Here is an 18,762-nt window from a genome sequence, read left to right on the forward strand (position 1 = left end):
TAGACCACCAGGGCCATATACAGATTTCCTAAAAGAAACTGCAGATTTCCTCTCAGACCTATTGGTTAATGTTGATAAAGCGCTAATTGTCGGAGATTTTAACATTCACGTTGATAATACAAATGATGCATTAGGACTTGCGTTTACTGACCTAATAAACTATTTTGGAGTCAAGCAAAACGTCACTGGGCCCACTCATCGTTTTAATAGATTTAATTATATCGCATGGAATTGATCTTACTGATATTGATCTAAATGACTTGCTTCTTGCGTCAGACCAAGGCTGTATCTCATTGCAATTGAATTGAATTTAATTAATTATAGATGCCTATTAACAGAGGGAGTCATAGGCACTGTAAAAAGCCAAAAAGCTAATAAAGTAGGCTAAGTGGGGACCCAGTAGCTTGGGTGGCACACTTAAAGCCTGTTCACACCAAGAACAAACTATAAAATAACTAACAGTAACTATGTTAGTCTCCACACCAATGACCGATGACACTTACTACATGCGCACGAATAATGCGATTATTTCCAATAATTAGAGTAAGGAAATGGATTGTTTCGTAAACTTCTAATACACCACAAAAATTGACCATGATTTTTTTTTCTGCACCTCTGGCATCTAATAGGACGAAGCGGTGAGTTCGCGGGAGTGGGGGAGGATAGGTGTGTTTATTTTCTTTCAGCCACAGACGGTTTCAGAGGCTGAGAGGCTGCAGTAGAGACACGCAGAACGACAGTCGGGGATGAAGCCGCAGCTTTCGGGAAAAAGTTGCATTTATTGCATGCATAGCCTGGCCACGAGACATAAGCTCTCACGATGTTAATGCACATAGTTATGTTTGCCGTTTTGGTTCTGAGCATCAGACCTGCAGACGGTTTCCCCAATTACAAAGATGACTACATGGACGAGGACCTGGCCACCTTTGACTATTACAAAGGCACGGATGAGTTTGACGAGGGGAACAGGACGCAGGAGTGTGAGGAGTGTGTGCCGGAGCTGTGCCCGCTCCCGCTGGGCTGCAGAGCGGGGCTGGTGCAGGACAGCTGCGGCTGCTGCTCTCAGTGCGCCAACCTGGAGGGACAGACCTGTGATCTCGGCCAGAGAAACGTCTATTATGGACTGTGCGGAGAGAACCTGGAGTGCAAACTGGACCGGTCGGATGGAGCGGACCTAGAGGAGCCAGAAGCTCAGTGTGTGTGTTTGTCCCAGAAAACTCTGTGTGGCTCAGACGGACAGACTTACATGAATATCTGCAAATATAAAGAAGCGGCTTATTCTAATCCTGGGCTCAATGTGAGCGACGGGCCGTGCAGGACAGGTATGAACAATAAATACAAGCTTTTTTTCCAACCAGTATTTATTTAGGTGTTTCTTTATTGACTTTCTTTCTTAAATACATGGAAATGTCCCCCCCCCCCACCAATATTTTATCTTTAATAAATGCATACTTTTCCTAATGTTTTAAAAGTGTTTTTCCAACATTTATTTATTTATTTGCATGGAGTAAAAGTATCTCAAGTGTTTTTCCAATCAATATTTACTTCTATGGAATAAACATCTCAAGTTTTTTTTTAAAACATATTTATTTGTTTATTTAATCAGAGAGGTGTCTCAAATGTTTTTCCCCTTCTAAGCAGCATTTATTTATTTATTTACGGTGGAATTATATTGTGTTTTTGTCCACACAATATTTAATTTAATTTGATATTGAATTAAATTAAATACATGGAATAGACATGGTTTAGTAGTGTTTTTCTAACCAGTATTTATATATAAATCAATTAATTTTCATTCTTTAATAAATGGAACAGAAATGTTTTCACCCAAACTTTACTTATTTATTTATTTATTTATTTACATGGAGTATCCCAAGTGCTTTCCCAACCAATATTTATTATTATTATTATTTAATGCATGGAATGAACATATCTCAAAACAAAAACTTTTATCTTAAAACAAATATTTTTTATTTTTTTTTAATAATCAGAGATGTCACAAATGTTTTCCCCCCTCTAATCAGCATTTTTATTTCATTATTTACTTATTTGTTTGTCTCTTTCTTATTTTCTTTCACAAGTGATTTGAAGTGTTATCTCAAGAGTGTTTTTCTCTCTGGGCTGCCAGCACTTGGGAATTTTGGACCTGGCCCCTATAATTTTCCCAGTGACTTTAAAGAGGAGATTTATGACCTTTAAACAGCTCTTTAAGTTGGGCTGACATAGGAAGTGGTTTCTGAATGTGATCCCTGATATTACTTTTTTTCCCTCTCTCTATTTCTGGTAAGTCCCCATCATCAAGGTGCCGCCGCATAATCTGGTAAATGCAACGGGCAGCAGTATAGCATTTCTCTGTGAAGTGTTTGCATTTCCCATGGCGCTAGTGGAATGGAGGAAAGATGGAAAAGAGGTCATTTTACCTGGTGATGATCCCCACATATCTGTCCAGGTAAAGTACTTCCAAACAGAAACTCTGTAAAGTGATATATCACCTTGATTAGGGCCTCACGGATGTAGATGAGTTTGTTTCTTCATCAGAACTGATTTGGAGAAATTTAGCATCACATCACTTGCACATCAATGGATCCTTTGCTGTGAATGGGTGCCGTCAGAATGAGAGTCCAAACAGCTGATAAAAACATCACAGTAATCAACAAATAATCCACATGACTCCAGTCCATCAATTAATGTGTCGTAAAGCAAAACGCTGCGTGTTTGTACGAAACAAAACATGAAGGCATTTAATTATTGTCAAAATAAAAGTTCATGATCCATAATAACACTTCTTCTTCCTCTGTTGTCCTCCCACATCAAAATCCACTGACATATTTGTTTAGAACTGTTTTGAATTTAGTTTGTTGGATTTGATTTGTTTTGCATATTTCTCTCCTGATTTAGACAAGACGAGTTTTTCACAAGAGAAAGCAATATTATGGATAGAGGACTCATATTTAGCTGGAAGCAATAATTTGAAATTAAAAACGTCTTGATGGATTTTTTTTATTACAAACATGCAGCTTATAAGATCTTAACTGACAGACTGGAGTCATGTAGATTACTTGTGGATTATTGTGTTGCTTTTATCAGCTGTTTAATTCTGACGGCACCCATTCACTGTAGGGGATCCATTGTTGAGTGATATAATGCTATTTTTTCCAAATCTGTTGTGATGAAGAAACAAACTCATCTTCATCTTGGATGCCCTGAGAGTGAGTACATTTTAATTTTTGCTTATTTTGGCTAATGATACCATGTTGAAATCCATTACACTGAATTACACAGATTTTTCCACAAAGTAAGTGCAGAAAATGTGAATAAAGTCAGCAGATTTTATGGGAATATTCATGTCTAATGATTTACTGCAGGTGTTTATGGCTTCAAGATTTAGGACATTTCCAACGTTCCGGGTTAAATCCATTAATGAGCTTGTCGTCAAGAACTACAAAAGTTATATTTGGATCTTGTTGTTTAGTAGATAGGAAAAAGTATGTCAGGATCCACCTCAGCCTTTCCATTTCTTCGTTTTTCCTGTAGTCACGAGGTGGCCCTCAGAAATATGAACTTTCCAGTTGGCTGCAGATTGAAGAGGCCAGTCAGATGGATTCTGGCACATACAGGTGCATCGCTCGAAATGAGCTTGGCCACGTCTCAGCCACAGCAATTTTAGGAGTCCTGCCATCAGGTAAAAGTTATACCCTGAGCTAATGGCCTACAGTAATTTTCCATTAGTGTTATGTACAGTATAATCTGTTTTATAATCTTTTTTTTTTTTTACCCAGATGAGATGTCTACCTATTTGGAACAAAACTTGAATGAAATGATGAGTTATGACCAATTGCAGGACTATGACAGGGATTATTACTAAACTTCAGATCCCAACACCCTCAAGAAGAAAAACACTGTCTTTTTACTTATAGCCATTCAATTTGAGACATGGCAAGAAGACACTCAAGCAACGACTGTAAAAAAAAAAAAAATAGTAAGCCTGTAAAAAAACATCACCCTCCAGGGCTTTTTCTACATCTGGATAATCAAACATGGAGACGTCGAGGAAGATTCTTAAATAAATTCCCAATGGCACAGGCCTCTAAAATGGATGAAAAACACACAATGAGAGAGTGGAGTAGTTTGGAAGCTGCTAGAAGCTCTGAAATTCAGTACAGAGAGTAGCTACTGGAGCTGAATGGCTCTTTTGTTTCATCAATGCTCTTCTTCAGAGTGACAAGTTGAATAACAAAACATGAAGAACTGTGAAATCTGAATGTGAGCTGCACGATCATGAAAAATACATTATTTTTTGATGATTTCATATTATAATTGCAGTTCTAAACCTTACTTATATATATGTTATAAATATAAGATTTTGAATATACTGAAATGGAATGCTATAATTGTCCCTTTCACAAATAGTTAATTGCAGAAGCTGTAATTGTATTTATAAAAAAAGTATAACATTTATACAAAATCTCAATAAAGAACAGTACTAGTTACACTGTCCGTTTAAAAAAAAAAAAATAGTTCCAAACAAAGCCACAGAAAAATTATTGTTGTGCATTTCCAAACAACATTGGCTTTCCTGAATGAATCAGTGATTTTTTTAAATTTGTTGAATGAATGACTCATTCAATGACTCATTGAATATGCATACGTCCCTATAGTAGGTGAAAAACAGTATGTGAGTAATATGTCCGTATTCATAGTATCCATTCACACTTGGGGTTTACTATGGGGGAAGTCGTGGCCTAATGGTTAGAGAGTCGGACTTGTAACCCAAAGGTTGCGAGTTTGAGTCTCAGGTCCGGCAGGAATTGTAGGTGGGGGGAGTGAATGTACAGTGCTCTCTTCCATCTTCAATACCACGACTGAGGTGCCCTTGAACAAGGCACCGAACCTGCTCCCCAGGCGCCGCAGCATAAATGGCTGCCCACTGCTCTGTGTGTGTGTTCACTGCTGTGTGTGCACTTAGGATGGGTTAAACGCAGAGCACTAATTCCTAGTATTGGTAACCATACTTGGCCACGTCACGTCACTTTCACTTTCACTTTTCTATCCCATGAGGCCATGGGAGAGGATTTTCGAATGGATTTTTGAACTGATGCTGGTAGGTCACATGACAATAACAACATGACGAATGTGGTACATCCAGATGACATTCATACTACACACATTCTTGCTATAGAATTTTTTAACAGTCGCAAAGTAATACTTATTCAAAAAGAGTATGCAAATTCATATGCAGCCATAAGTTTCATTCCTGAATGAATCAGTTCAAGACGTTCACTTGCTGGCATAACGATGTAAGACAGAGTCATTGAAAAATCCCTATCACTAAAATGCATAGTCTTATCTTCTCTGAAAGGCCACTGTTGTTTGAGAACTTGCTGCTGTCTAATATGTGCTTGACATTTGTGCAAACTCAGTTCTTCACAATCCATCCGTTTCTACTCAAAGCAGAATGTGTATCAGCCGCTGAGTTTATGTATGTTTCCACATGTGGCATCCCTCTTTTACCAGCCTTTCCTTTGAGTGTGTGTGTCAGATCTGGGTGAGGCAGTTGAGCACACAGCTGGCTTTAATATATCTTTATGATCTCCTGTCTTAGGACACAAAAACAGGGATCCTATTCTTTGGTACATGTGCATACAGGCTGGACTTCTTTTGATGAAAATACAACAAACACCATCAGGCTACTTATTGATATACAGTAAACATCTCTTAACCCTCTAATCTCACCTTTTAGTGGATCAGAGACCTGTATTTAACAGAACGGCCGTGGATAACAGCTTTTTAACCCCATTCTCTCTTCTGCCCTCTCATGATGTTCTCTGGTGGCTTTAACTCTGCATGTAATTTTAGGTTACCTTTTTGATGCTACATTATTTAAAATGTGTAAAAGATTCAAATTTTGACACTAGGTTGTTTCAAACCTCTAATCGGAGGACTGGAGAAGTTTTGATGGTATTTTAGGCCTACATATAAATGTACTGTACTGTACAGTAGTTCTACTGGAAAAATTACTAATGTAGAGTTATACACCAAAACAGTGTGCATAACAAACCATATGTAACAACATGTTACATGACATGACTTTCACCCAGCAGTCAACTGTTAAAGCAATTAGCCTGCAGTAAGGTCTAAATCATTTCAGACTGAGAGCACCCTGGGACAGAGCCGTTTCCTCTTGCCTTAAACAACCAAACACTCTGAAAACTCAAAACACCTCTACTAGACGTGCTAAAGTTTTTGACTTTATAGGTAGGATATACTGTATCATAGAGGATCTCCATGGGCCCCATTGTCACTCACTCTCTTGTTTACTCACTCTCAGGCCATCCAAGATTTAAATTTAAGTTTAAATGCCTTAATGATGCATTTGCTTATTACAAACACACAGATTTTCACTTCACAAGATGTTAACCGATTGAGTCGTGTGGATTACTTGTGGATTATTGTGATGTTTTTATCAGCTGTTTGGACTCTCATTCTGACGGCACCCATTCACTGCACATGATTAATCGATGAGCAAGTGATGTAATGTTAAAGTTCTCTAAATCTGTTATGATTAAGAAACAAACTCATCTACATCTTGGATGGCCCGAGGACGAGTACATTTTCAACAAATGTTCCATTTTGGGTAAACTATTCCTTTAAGTTTTTATGTCCTGATGCTCTGTGATTTTTGTCGGAATGACAGTTCCCAAGACAAAAATCTATAGTTTCCAGTAGTTCGAGAGAGTTGTTGGTTTCTGTTTCATTGCCACCAGTTATTTTTCTTTCCCCCAAATTCTATGGAAAACTGTAGAAATATTCAGGGGATCGTGTGAACTTCCAGAGCCAGCAGCGAGGGGCTTCCCTTCTCTACCCAAGAATCCGCTAATATCCTGTGTCATGAAAAGACATTACTGGCACAGAGATGGAGGCTTGAAATTCAAACAAATAGCTTTAGGAAATGCAGTAGACAACCAAAAAGACATGCAGATGAATTAATTTAGCTTACCAGATTTAGTTATTGCTGGTTGGTAAAGAACAAAAGAACGAAGAACAAAAATAACAAAATGACCATTGTTCATTCTTCATCAAGCACAGTCATCACAGGCACTCAAATCCCCCTGCAGCATTCATTGCACGGCTAATGCTAAACCATGATAGCTACTTAAAAAAGGTCTCTCCGCTCCCCAAAAGAGCTGCCTCTGTCTGATTTAAATAAAGAAAAGCAGTTCCAGACTCTTAAAGTCATTTCCATGCTTTTGTTTTCCTTCCAGTTTTGTGGAAAATGAGATCCATGTGCTGTGTGAAAGATCATCAGTCTTGTGAGTGGATTTATTGTAATCAATAAAGTGAGCGTGGAAGACAACAGGAAGAGTTCATGTTCATGACTGAGGAAGAATAACAGACAAATGAGCAACAGTAAAACTAAAAATAAGTTTATGAGGCAAAAATATAAAGCTGCATTTTCTGCAGTCATTAGAGGTTAAGGGTTGCAATATAAGTACTAACAGAAAGATCTGTTCGGTGGAGCAAAACAACATCAGAGGGGGTAATGAAACAAACAACTGTCATAAAAAGTCTCTCTTCCTTTATTTTTCTGCCTTGTGATCCTGAACTAAATGAAGATTAATGTCTTGGGTATGATGTGTTTATTGAACCAATCAGATAAGAGAAAATGGAGAGTCAGCGAGAGGCTCATGTGATTGGCTACAAGAAGAAGGTGGCCCCGCCCTCCCCCTCACGCTTGCAAAACTCAGTTAGTGAGAGAATCGTGCCAAAATATGCAAATCTTTTTGACGTCATTCTACCTTCATATGTTTGCCAGTTGTTTATTATTTTCATTGTACTCTTTTACAATTGAATCATCTCATTGCTCTTAGTTAAATGACACTTCTCAGAAATGTGTGATGATATACGCTGTCAAACATATTTATGTGTCACAGAGAGCGATCTTTCATGAAGTGTGCAGTACTGCTTTGAGGCCCTAGAGGGCAGTGAGAAGATACTACTTAGAAGCATGCAGTCTTTTTTATTGCTGTTCATATTTTTGATTTGAGGTAGAAACGAACCCTTAAGCATTAAACCTCGACATAGATTTCATCCCGCACTGTTTATAAAACAGGCAAAAATGACACCTCAAGTTATGGAGGGTGGTGAGCAGAGGTGAGCTGTTACTTAGAGTGATACAGTATATGGCTTATTTTTGCCATTGAATGATAAGTGAGTTAAACTTGCATTAACGAAGAGATTATAGAGACTTAGGATAATTACAATTGGACCAGTAAGCAACCACCATAAAAACCTAATAACTATATATTAATGTTTTTAAAATCCCTTACGAAAAAGAAGTTTATTCAAGTGTGCTATTAGTATACTTCTTTTAAACTAAAAATAGGAAAGTATACTTTTAGTCTACGTTTTATGTACTTCTCAGAAATGGGCTTTATGTACTTCTCAGAAATATACTTAAAATGACATTTAAGTAGGCCTATACTTGACTTATACTTAGCAAAAGTCTAAATATATTTGAGCTATAATTGTGCTCCTAGAATCCGTGTTTTCATTGTTATACTGTAGGGGGCGCTAGTACACATCTTCTGTACAGAATTTCCAAAAAACACAAGTGAAGAAGAAACAGAAACAACAGATGCTTCCACATGTATTCTAACGCGATCATCAGACATAAAACAGCATCAAAACTATGTAACATTATGGAATAAAATGTCGACCAATGAAGAGGTAATAATAACTGCCAAGCTTTGGGGTGTTACTAAAATAAACTTGAAGTATACTACTTTTTGGTAAGGGATCACTTCATAAAACACTATAACGACGCCCTGGAAAACACCCACAACATTGTATCATCGTGGAGGCAAATTTTTGCACAGGCGTGATGCTGATTTTCTTCAGAAAATATTTGGGACAGATTTCTGTTTGATTCTGGTCAACTAAATGCAGACTTCCTTTGGAAAAAGGGGTTTGTTTGTTTGTTTGTTTGTAGGTCTGACAGCTGTGTTGCATTAATTCTGCAATCCAAAAGGCAGAGGCCTAATATAGAACTGGCATTGGGTCATTATTACATGATGATTAAATACATTTATTTAAATACATTTTATATCACAGGCCTTTACAAATTGTATACATATATTGTATATACTGTATATATATATATATATATACACAGTATGTATTTCTTCTTATATTGCTTTAAAGCAGCTTTACAGAAACTCATCACAGGAGAGCATTGTCCTTTGGCACACATACATTACAATAAATATACACATGGCAAACATCTAGTTGCACAGTAAGACTATTACTGGTATTGTGTTCATTAAATTATTTAATATGCAAGACAATGCTTAACTTGTGTAGACAATGAATGATTAATTAATAGCCTTTGTCTATCCTAAAACAGCTGGAGAGGTGCAGGCAATGGTCAGTAAAACACCCATGGTTGTCTGGATGGTAAGTTGGTTTGGGTGTGCGTGTGTGATGGAAACTTGACACACCATAGAGCAGGAAGTTTGCAGTTGACCACAGACCCTGAAAAATAAGACCTCAGATCTTAAAATAGCTCTTATGTGACAAATATAAATCAGTGACGTTACTTACATTACCTTCTTGTTTAATACATATATATATAAAAAAAGATTTAACAATTTACTTCCTAAATTCTCAACAAAATAATATGAGACGATAATATGGAAATGCTCAGGCCTCATGTAATGATGCAAAAAATGTACAATTAATATCATTTGCCTAATGTCCTGGGTTTAAACAGTTTGTGATGTTTTTAAATTTAAAGTACAATGCTGTTTTCTTTCATTTGGGTGCAAAATAACATGAGGAAACTCGTGATCTTGAGTAATCATTGTGGCTTTGGCTCTTACAGATGCTCTTGCACAGCTCTGCAAAGAAGTGTAAACTCTTTCGGGCTATACAGGAAGTAGATTTGGCGGAACTTGGAGATGCTGTTTGCGTCACAAGCAAGTTTAGCAGAAGACGTATGATACATTAGATGAGACAGTCTTAAGGAGCTGGGTCGGAGACAAGACCGAGAGAAATGGAGGAGGATATTAGAAAGAAGGGGATGATGTATTTACAACAACAGCGGTTTGGGAAGGTAAGACAGAACGTGCTTTACTCCCCAGGGGGCTTATATCAAAGAACAATCGTGTTCTTTTACAGTAATGGTTTGGAACTACTGTCATAGAACAAAATGAAGGCTGTACTAAAAAGACTCATTTGGCCTGACCGTAGGTTGTAGCTGCTCCATTTCATAAATTACGGCAAAATAGTGAAATCCATGAATATTGTAAAAAACACTTTTGATGGATGTTTTAAAAAAAAAAATCTCAAATAATTGCAAAATACTACTGGACAGTTGGCCTTTCTTTAGTTACTGATCACTTCAGTTGTTCCTCTTTAATGTGCACCGTAAAAAAACAAAACCAAAAAAACTGAAATTCACCATAAAAAAACGGACAACTTCACCATAAAAAAATATGTAGCAGCATTTTAACTTAGCATTTTAGTTAATGTCATTAACTGATATAATAACAGCCAACTGAAGTATTAAAATCAGTTATGAACCTTCATAATACACTGACAACCACCAAAAAACATAAGTGGTCATGAAAAAAGCCACATGTACAGTAGAATCATAGCTCATTACAATGATCTTTCCCAAAAGATGAAGTATATTATAATATTGAAGGTACACACAGTGTCATGCACACAAATATAAAACTCCATCATGTTAACATTAAAATCATAATTCAATAGCTTATCGTTAACTATAATTAACAGGTTTTTACCGTAGCATTTTTACAGTCTTCTGCCATTAATAGTACGACATTTTTACAGTGTGGGGAACTTAATTTACTTAACCTACTCGCATTAAAATATAAAATACTGATAGAGATCAGATATTGAAGGTTCATGTTTTTATAAGGTGTAAAAGTATGTGTTTCTATGCATGTTTGTGTGACAGAAATTATATACTCCATATCTATTATGAGCTATTACAATTAGAGAGAAATTCATGAATCATATTAAGCTCACTGGCAGTGTCATGAAGAACTTCCTGAACTGAAAGTGACGTGACATGTGGCCAAGTATGGTGACCCATACTCGGAATTTGTGCTCTGCATTTAACCCATCCAAAGTGCACACACACAGCAGTGAACACACACACACCGTGAACACACACCCGGAGCAGTGGGCAGCCATTTATGCTGCGGCACCCGGGGAGCAGTTGGGGGTTCAGTGCCTTGCTCAAGGGCACCTCAGTCGTGGTATTGAAGGTGGGAGAGAGCGCTGTACATTCACTCTCCCCACCTACAATCCCTGCCGGTTCGAGACTCGAACCCGCAACCTTTGGGTTACGAGTCCGACTCTCTAACCATTAGGCCACGACTTCCCCTTCCAACTGTGAACGTGATCCACTTTAACTTGTCCATATTCTCATTTAAAACCATTTTCACTTCATTTTGATTGATGCCGCTGATAATATTGTTGGTTCCGCCATATGGGACTGCAGTAGAGGAATAGGCTGTTGGCATAATTTAGAGGACTTATGGGCTGCTGGAGTCCATTAAAGTGGGCTAATGTTAGCAATAGGATCAGGACTGTCTCTTTAGGAAACCACAAGGAGTGTGTTGCATCTGTAATAGATTATGTGCTGTTTGAGGCCATGAATTTCTCTGAAATGGTAGGTAATGTCCGTACCACCGAGATTCTTTAAACTCTTCGTCTTATTACGGGTATTTCCTGACAGGAATCTCACACTTTAAATGCTATAAATTGATGCTCACATGATCCAACCATCCTTAGGCACTTGAGCCAATGGAATAAGTTCTCATTATCTTAATTTGCATTCTACATGTGTTTCTTATTGACGTGTACACATTTTCCCATTGGACTGTTTAGTGACTTTTAGTTTAAAAATCATTATGGGAAGATGTACTCTGTTTTTTTTTACATTAACCACTTCCCATTTTAAGGTCAAAGACAACTGCAAAAGTGTTGGTAAAATGCAAAATTGTTGGTAATATCGCTGACATTATGAAAACTTTGTTTTACTATGGGGAAGAGTAGGGTAAAGTTTGTCGTTGGGTAAGATATCTCACCCCTTTAATCTAGCTTTTTGTCAATTAACCAGAAGGGATCATCATATGTGATTTATAGATGCATGTGAGTACGTTTAAGAAACTGGTTTTGCATGTCAAAGTAAATTTTCTACATACCAGAAGGGAAACTTTTTTTTTTTTTTAAATATACACGATAATGTGAATATTGTGCATCAAGATGAGATTATAAAACAGGATTGTGAATGAGTAATTTGTTTTTTTTGTGGAAAACAAGTTTGAAATGTAAATCATACAACCCAGTGATTCAGCCTGCCCATCAATATATGTGACCCTGGACCACAAAACCAGTCATAAGGGTAAATTTTTCGAAATTGAGATTTATACATAATCTGAAAACAGAATAAATAAGCTTTCCATTGATGTATGGTTTGTTAGGATAGGACAATATTTGGCCGAGATACAACTATTTGAAAATCTGGAATCTGAGGGTGCAAAAAAATCTAAATATTGAGAAAATCGCCTTTAAAGTTGTCCAAATGAAGTCCTTAGCAATGCATATTACTAATCAAAAATTAAGTTTTAATATATTTACAGTAGGAAATGTACAAAATATCTTCATGGAACATGATCTTTACTTAATATCCTAATGATTTTTGTCATAAAAGAAAATTCGATAATTTTGACCCATACAATGTATTTTTGGCTATTGCTACAAATATACCCCAGCGACTTAAGACTGGTTTTGTGCTCCAGGGTCACATATGAGTCAGGTTTTGTCCCAAGATTATATTGTATGGCTCTAATATGTTTTACAGATGTTAGGTGCTTTCTTTTAATGTTGTTTTATATTAGACATCTTGAAATATAATAAGGTCCATTAGTTTTATATCTAATTTTTGTGCATGCCTAATATTGCCTATAGAGGACAACGCAAATAAAAAAGTGTGACAGTTTACTAGGGCTGGGTAAAAAAATATCGATATCTCGATTATGATCGATTCTCATTCTTACGAAACGATATCCATTCTTAAATCCCATGAATCAATTAGTCTAGCCTGTTTTCAGTTAATGAATGGAATATTGAAGGGCATCTCCCATCCAATCGCAATAAGCATTGTGCTTTGGTACTTTTAATATGAAACAAAGTCTCACCCTGCGTCTCAATGTTCATACTATCCATCCTAAATAGTATGTGAGATTAGAATAAGTGTGTCCCAAAGCGTAGTATGTTGAAAGGAGTATGCCAAAAGTCCCCGGATGGTCTACTATTTCAGGTCGATTTTTGAAGTGTGGATCCGTGCACACTCTAATGGCTAAAATTGCCCACAATCCATTGCGCTTTGGTGAAGGATTCGGTCCAGAACTACAAACACGAATAAAACGCGTTAGAAATACTACAAACGTGGCGGATGCGCGCGATGGACGGTTAGGTAGAGAGGTTTACAAAAAGGGGTTTGAGTTACTAATAATCAACATTTAACCTGGTAAACAAATATTTATTTATTGTTATCCGTGTAATATTTCATCTGCAACAGCAATGTGAACTTTTATAAACACCCATTTGGTCGTTAACTTTTAAATGCATCATTATGCATAAAATATGAGCAGAGTTCTCCGCATGAAAGACCTGCGACTGGCAGATCAACGAGCTACTTCTTTTCTCTCCAGTATGGTAGGAAATTAAATTAAATTAAATGTGGAGGATGTTAACTGTGACAAGATGATTGACAGGCCAGTTTACAGTGACAGGGTGCGTGTAACAGGTGCGACAGAGCGGTCCTTTAAAGACGCAGTTGTGTGACGTGTCCCAAAGCTTGCCTACTCTTCACCAAAAGAGTACATACTTTAAGGGCGTAGTATAAGTAGGCACACTGAGACGCGGCATCAGATTCCAAAGTCTCAAACAATAAATGCGCTATTTAATGTGGAGTGATGCTGTAGTGCAGCGCGCCTCGGTTCAATAATAGCGGCAGCGCGAGGCGCACGTGAACTGATCATCTCCTCCACACTAATACCAGTTTCAGCACAAAATAAACATGACTAAACATCCGAAGGTAAGTTAACAGAATCCACCATATCCTGTCTCATGTAATCGTTTAATCAGTGTTTCAGCCGCGCAAAGACGTCAATATAGCGGCTTGTAAACAATGTCACATAAGGTCACGTTTACCTCAGAAAAACATATTCGGTGACCATAAACTCGTTAGTCAGATAGAAAAATAAACTGTAGAGAGGGGCATTTTGCTAAATATCTGCACCATATAACATATTCATTATAAGTTTTACTGTTCTTCAATGTTTCATTTGTTTGAATAAATCCATCAAGTTTTTATGACAGAATCGAATCGAATCGTGAAATTTGTGTCAAAACCCAGCCCTACAGTTTACATCACTTTCAGCAATGTATCTTCTCTCTGTTTCAGAAATGGCGTAAGGTCTGGTCTGTCCTGTACCGAGAGAGCTCCTGCTCCATCTCTCGCCTTGAGTTTTTTGAGTTTAAAGATGGAGCTGGCAACATGCTGGAGAAAGCCAACCGCAAACAGGAAAACAAAAAGGTGAGCAACAAACCGTGGAGCTCAGATTTTCCATGTATTGCGAACATAACAAATAATATGTGGCGTATCTGAGGAGAGTGATGTAGATCCTTTATGTGCCATGGTACATGAACAATCAAACTCGGTGGGGGGTCATGCACATGGTTTATGTGTGGGCAGACATGTACAAGCAATTTGCAGGAAGTGCACTTAAATCTGTTCCCATTTCTGCTATGAAATATGACAAACAAAAATCCCCTCTTCCATACAAAAGTAGGATTTCCACAAAAAAAGCTATCTTCTGAAATTAATGCATATGGAGAATGATCAGAAAAAAAATGTTCATGCATCATACTACCTACACAGTTTGCAAATCTGGACATCTTGGAGCATATTTAAATGTTGATGTGTAGTTATACTTGTTGGGAAACATTTCAAAACAAATGGGAAAAAAAAATCACTTTTTTAAAGGTTTACATTTTTTTAAATCTCAATTTTTGTGTTTTTTTATTATAGGTGATAAAAATGAATGACTGCATTCGTGTTTCGGAGGCTGATGTTGAAGGCTGTCCATGGGATTGTGGACCTTTTTTGGTGGAGACAACTGAAAAGACATTTATTTTCGCTGCTGAGACTGCTGAACTTGAGGACTGGATCCAGAAACTGTGTGAAATCGCCTTTCCGGTATTTAAGACTGATTTTAAATTGTGTGATGGTCTCTTTCCAGTGTTTAACACTGCTTTTGCCTTTTCCCTGTTTTGGAATATTGTGGTGCAACACCTCATTTGACACCTGATTGCAAAAGTGTATAGCGGTTATATCAAAGTTTCCAGGTTTGGTCCTGTCTTTTGTTCCAGGCTTTGTGACCGCAGGTGTGTTTTTGAAGCTCCTGTTGCATGCCAGTTTAACAGACATTTATGTTTACTTCCATCAGCTAAGAATATAGAGATTGTCTTTGCTGAAAGCTTGTCAGCTGCTTATGCTAAAATTTCTGCATACGTGAGGATTCAAATTGCAGCAGCTTGCAAAGGTTTTTTGTCATCTCAGCAGATGTAAAAGCCCTTCAAAGCTGATCAGAAACTTGCTCGTGTGACTCATGGAGCTTCTCATGCTGCTCTAGTTGTGCAAAGAAGAGTTTCTGTTTCCATTGAATGTGTTTTTTTCTGTCTTTTAAAGAAGGGAAGTTGTTTTCATATCTCATTGTACCATATATATTGTGTTGTGAGTGACGGTTATAGTTCAAATAAAGGAAGTAACTGTCAAGTAACATTGACTTAATGGATGTTAGAGGTACGTAAGCTCTCTGCGAACAGTTGCAACATGTAGAGCTTAACACTTGCTCTATTCTGGCCATGGCTTAAAGTAAATGCTTTGTGACATTACATGGGCTAAGAAGTATGTTCTGAGTAAAGGGGCCTATATCCAAAGGGTCGACCTTATGAAAGCTTCTCTAATTATAACTTCTCATTTTAACACTCCAGCAGTACCTACTATAGTGGTTTGACCTCACACTCTTTTGATACAGCTAACACTCTTTTATTACATTCTTAGTTTCATATCCACATGAATTACATTTTAACACCTTCTGAAGTAAATGTGAGTGGTTCAAGTGGTTTTGGTCCCTAGATATGGCTGGGTTTCCTCCTGTGGATATTGCCTGCCAGCAAGAATTGTGCACCTTTCAGAATTGAATTGAGATTGCCTGTAAAATTATTAAATGGAATTAAATTAAAAACGGCCATTTTTAATTTAAAAGAGAAAGATTGATTGAAAGACAGCCAGATTGGAAAATTAATAGATGGATGGATGGATGGATCGATATTGTATTTAGATACTATGTGGAGAGACAGACAAACAGACAGGTTTATGGATGGATGGATGGATACATAGGTATACTCCATACTCGAATATTTGAATGATGAACCACCGCAATACGTACCTGAAGCAACGTAATACAAACACAGCAATACATGCCTATATCAACGTAACAAAAATGTGCCAGGGTCACGTATTGAACCCGCGTTTTAGCGCCACTCACTGGACGTTTCACTTTGAAACTGCCGTGAAACGTGCAGTAAGGCACGTAATAACGGTGCTACAGAAATGCATTTAGAGGCACGTATTTCGAATGAGCCTGGGTTGCTATAGTTAGATACTATAGACAGACAGAGTTAAATGAACGAATGGATGGATAGATAGATAGATAGATAGATAGATAGATAGAGAGATAGATACTGTAGATACTATAGATAGATGGACGGACGGACGGATGGACGGACGGATAGATAGATAGATAGATAGATAGATAGATAGATAGATTCCGTTTCCCTTCATTTTAATGTAAATTTCAATTCAACTTCATATGGGGCATGACAAATTGAATTCATACTCCAAATCATGAATAGAATGGGAGCCAATTCTTCAGTCTTTTCAGTCAGAATTTTGCCCAGCTCTGTTTGCCAGATGAGAAATTGGCTTCTCTTTGATTGGAAATCTATCAATCATGTCTGTAGCACAAACAATGTGAGACAAGTTACACACCAAACTTTAAAACTTAGACTTAGCGGTTTGTTCAAATCCCCACACCTTAGAATGAGAAACAGCAAGAGTGATGCTGGCCAGATATTGAATTGAATCATTCAGCTATGGATTTGAATATATTGGTAAATACCAATGGGAATGTTGAGATTACGTATAATGTCTCAGGTTCCTCCAGCTTTTTAGCTTTTGCCTAAAAAAGGCTGCTGTCTTTGAGAATTTGAAACTGAAGTGGTGCTACAGAAAGCCAACAGTAGAAGCTGTGTTGTGGCTGTTGAATGAGGAACGCTTTGGAATGGAAGAGCTTGATGTAATGCACTGGGGGAAATGAATACGGCTTTATGCTGAGAAGGTTTCTGTTGTGCAACATAATATGATCACTTTGGCTTAGTTTTGGAGAGCGTTTGTTGGCCAAGAATGTGGTTCCTCAACAAAGACCATTTGTCCAAAGTCTTGTGGTGAAGTTAAACAGCATTTCAGCTGGTGCAAAAAATAAAGAAGTGCAAAGATAATTTCCATCTCACATACCACTGAAAATGACACTTGCTGGTAGAGCACTAACAGTGTGAAAAAGACTATATTTTGCTGAGTATATTTTGCTGTTGTAACTGTAATTGTGTTGTAACTGCAGTGAGTGTTTTGTGCTGTAACAGTTGTGAGTGTTTTAAAGGTCACATATTTTACACCTTTCTGGAGTTTTATTTTAGGTTTCGATGTCCTTAAGAATATATATTTGCGGTATAAGTACCAAAAACCATCTCAATATATTTTTACAGCTCCTTTCTCAGGAGCTCTGCTGAGAACAGGTCGATTTTGGCCTGTCTAATTAATATTCATGAGCCTCTCTTCTGATTGGCCTGTTGTTTTCTGAGTGACGCATGGCCAGGCCAACCACAGGTAACTAGGGTCACAGCGCTAGCTGGAGGCAGCAAAACAAAGGGGAAACTGGAGGTGGCCCATTCAAACCAGCGCAGATTCGGCTACATAAGGAGCTTAAAATATCATCTTGTTGTGATGTTGGGTGCCAGAATCGACGTAATACAGCCTCAAATTAGAAATTTGATCGCATATCTGCTGCCACTGCCAGACAAAAAACCGACGACAGCTGTGGTTAAACGCGATAAAACGAGCAGACTGGACAGAGACGATCGTCAAAAATGCTCGCATTTGCAACGCACACTTCTTATCAGAAAAGTTTCAATAAAGTATCATCTTTTGTTGTTATGGGCGTGTCTACAGATTTCTTGCCATATGTTTCTTGCATCTCACGACTATGTCATGTATGAAATGTCTGTGTGCATGTGTGTAAAACAACAAACTAACGATTTATATATAATCATTTGTAATTGTATATACATTGTTGTGATTAATTGTGGCTGGAACAATAATGTAGCTGTAAAAATAGTTGCCTGCTGAAATTGAAATGTATATACATCTTCATCATGACTAGATAGACACGGTGAGTTTGTCTTTACTATACACGTTAGATGTGACCCACCTCATAGTAACAGTCCTGTCAGATCGTCCATCCTTTGAGTGAAAGTGTAACGTTACAGGTCGGCCGATCTGGTTTCGTGGTTAAAGTTAACCTTTTCGACATGTTTCCGTGT

At 37.5% G+C, this 18,762-nt stretch overlaps 2 protein-coding genes across 2 annotated transcripts in view; both read left to right on the plus strand.

Moving 5' to 3' along the window:
• The first annotated feature begins 700 nt into the window (after positions 1–700).
• On the plus strand, positions 701–4,269 carry kazald3 (Kazal-type serine peptidase inhibitor domain 3). Its single transcript, XM_016485512.1, has 4 exons — positions 701–1,322; positions 2,289–2,449; positions 3,535–3,682; positions 3,780–4,269. Exons 1-4 carry the CDS (start codon positions 821–823, stop codon positions 3,863–3,865), a joined length of 897 nt encoding a protein of 298 aa, XP_016340998.1. The 5' UTR covers positions 701–820; the 3' UTR covers positions 3,866–4,269.
• A 5,665-nt stretch (positions 4,270–9,934) lies between these two features.
• dok2 (docking protein 2) overlaps positions 9,935–18,762 on the plus strand; it is a 23,016-nt gene continuing 14,188 nt past the window's right edge. Inside the window, exons 1-3 of the mRNA XM_016485475.1 lie at positions 9,935–10,111; positions 14,504–14,635; positions 15,131–15,298. Coding sequence (XP_016340961.1) covers positions 10,052–10,111; positions 14,504–14,635; positions 15,131–15,298 — 360 coding nt within the window. The 5' untranslated portion in view covers positions 9,935–10,051. The remainder of the gene's footprint in view (positions 10,112–14,503; positions 14,636–15,130; positions 15,299–18,762) is intronic.

The sequence above is a fragment of the Sinocyclocheilus anshuiensis genome, unplaced genomic scaffold, assembly GCF_001515605.1.
Source record: "Sinocyclocheilus anshuiensis isolate Anshui unplaced genomic scaffold, SAMN03320099.WGS_v1.1 scaffold213, whole genome shotgun sequence".
Classification (NCBI taxonomy): Eukaryota; Metazoa; Chordata; class Actinopteri; order Cypriniformes; family Cyprinidae; genus Sinocyclocheilus; species Sinocyclocheilus anshuiensis.

Coding starts and splice junctions, on each gene's coding strand:
- kazald3 (XM_016485512.1), top strand. CDS start 821: ATGTTAATGCACATAGTTATGTTTGCCGTTTTGGTTCTGAGCATCAGA. Junction 2,450..3,534: donor ATCCCCACATATCTGTCCAG/GTAAAGTACTTC, acceptor TTTTTCCTGTAG/TCACGAGGTGGCCCTCAGAA. Junction 3,683..3,779: donor TTTAGGAGTCCTGCCATCAG/GTAAAAGTTATA, acceptor TTTTTTACCCAG/ATGAGATGTCTACCTATTTG.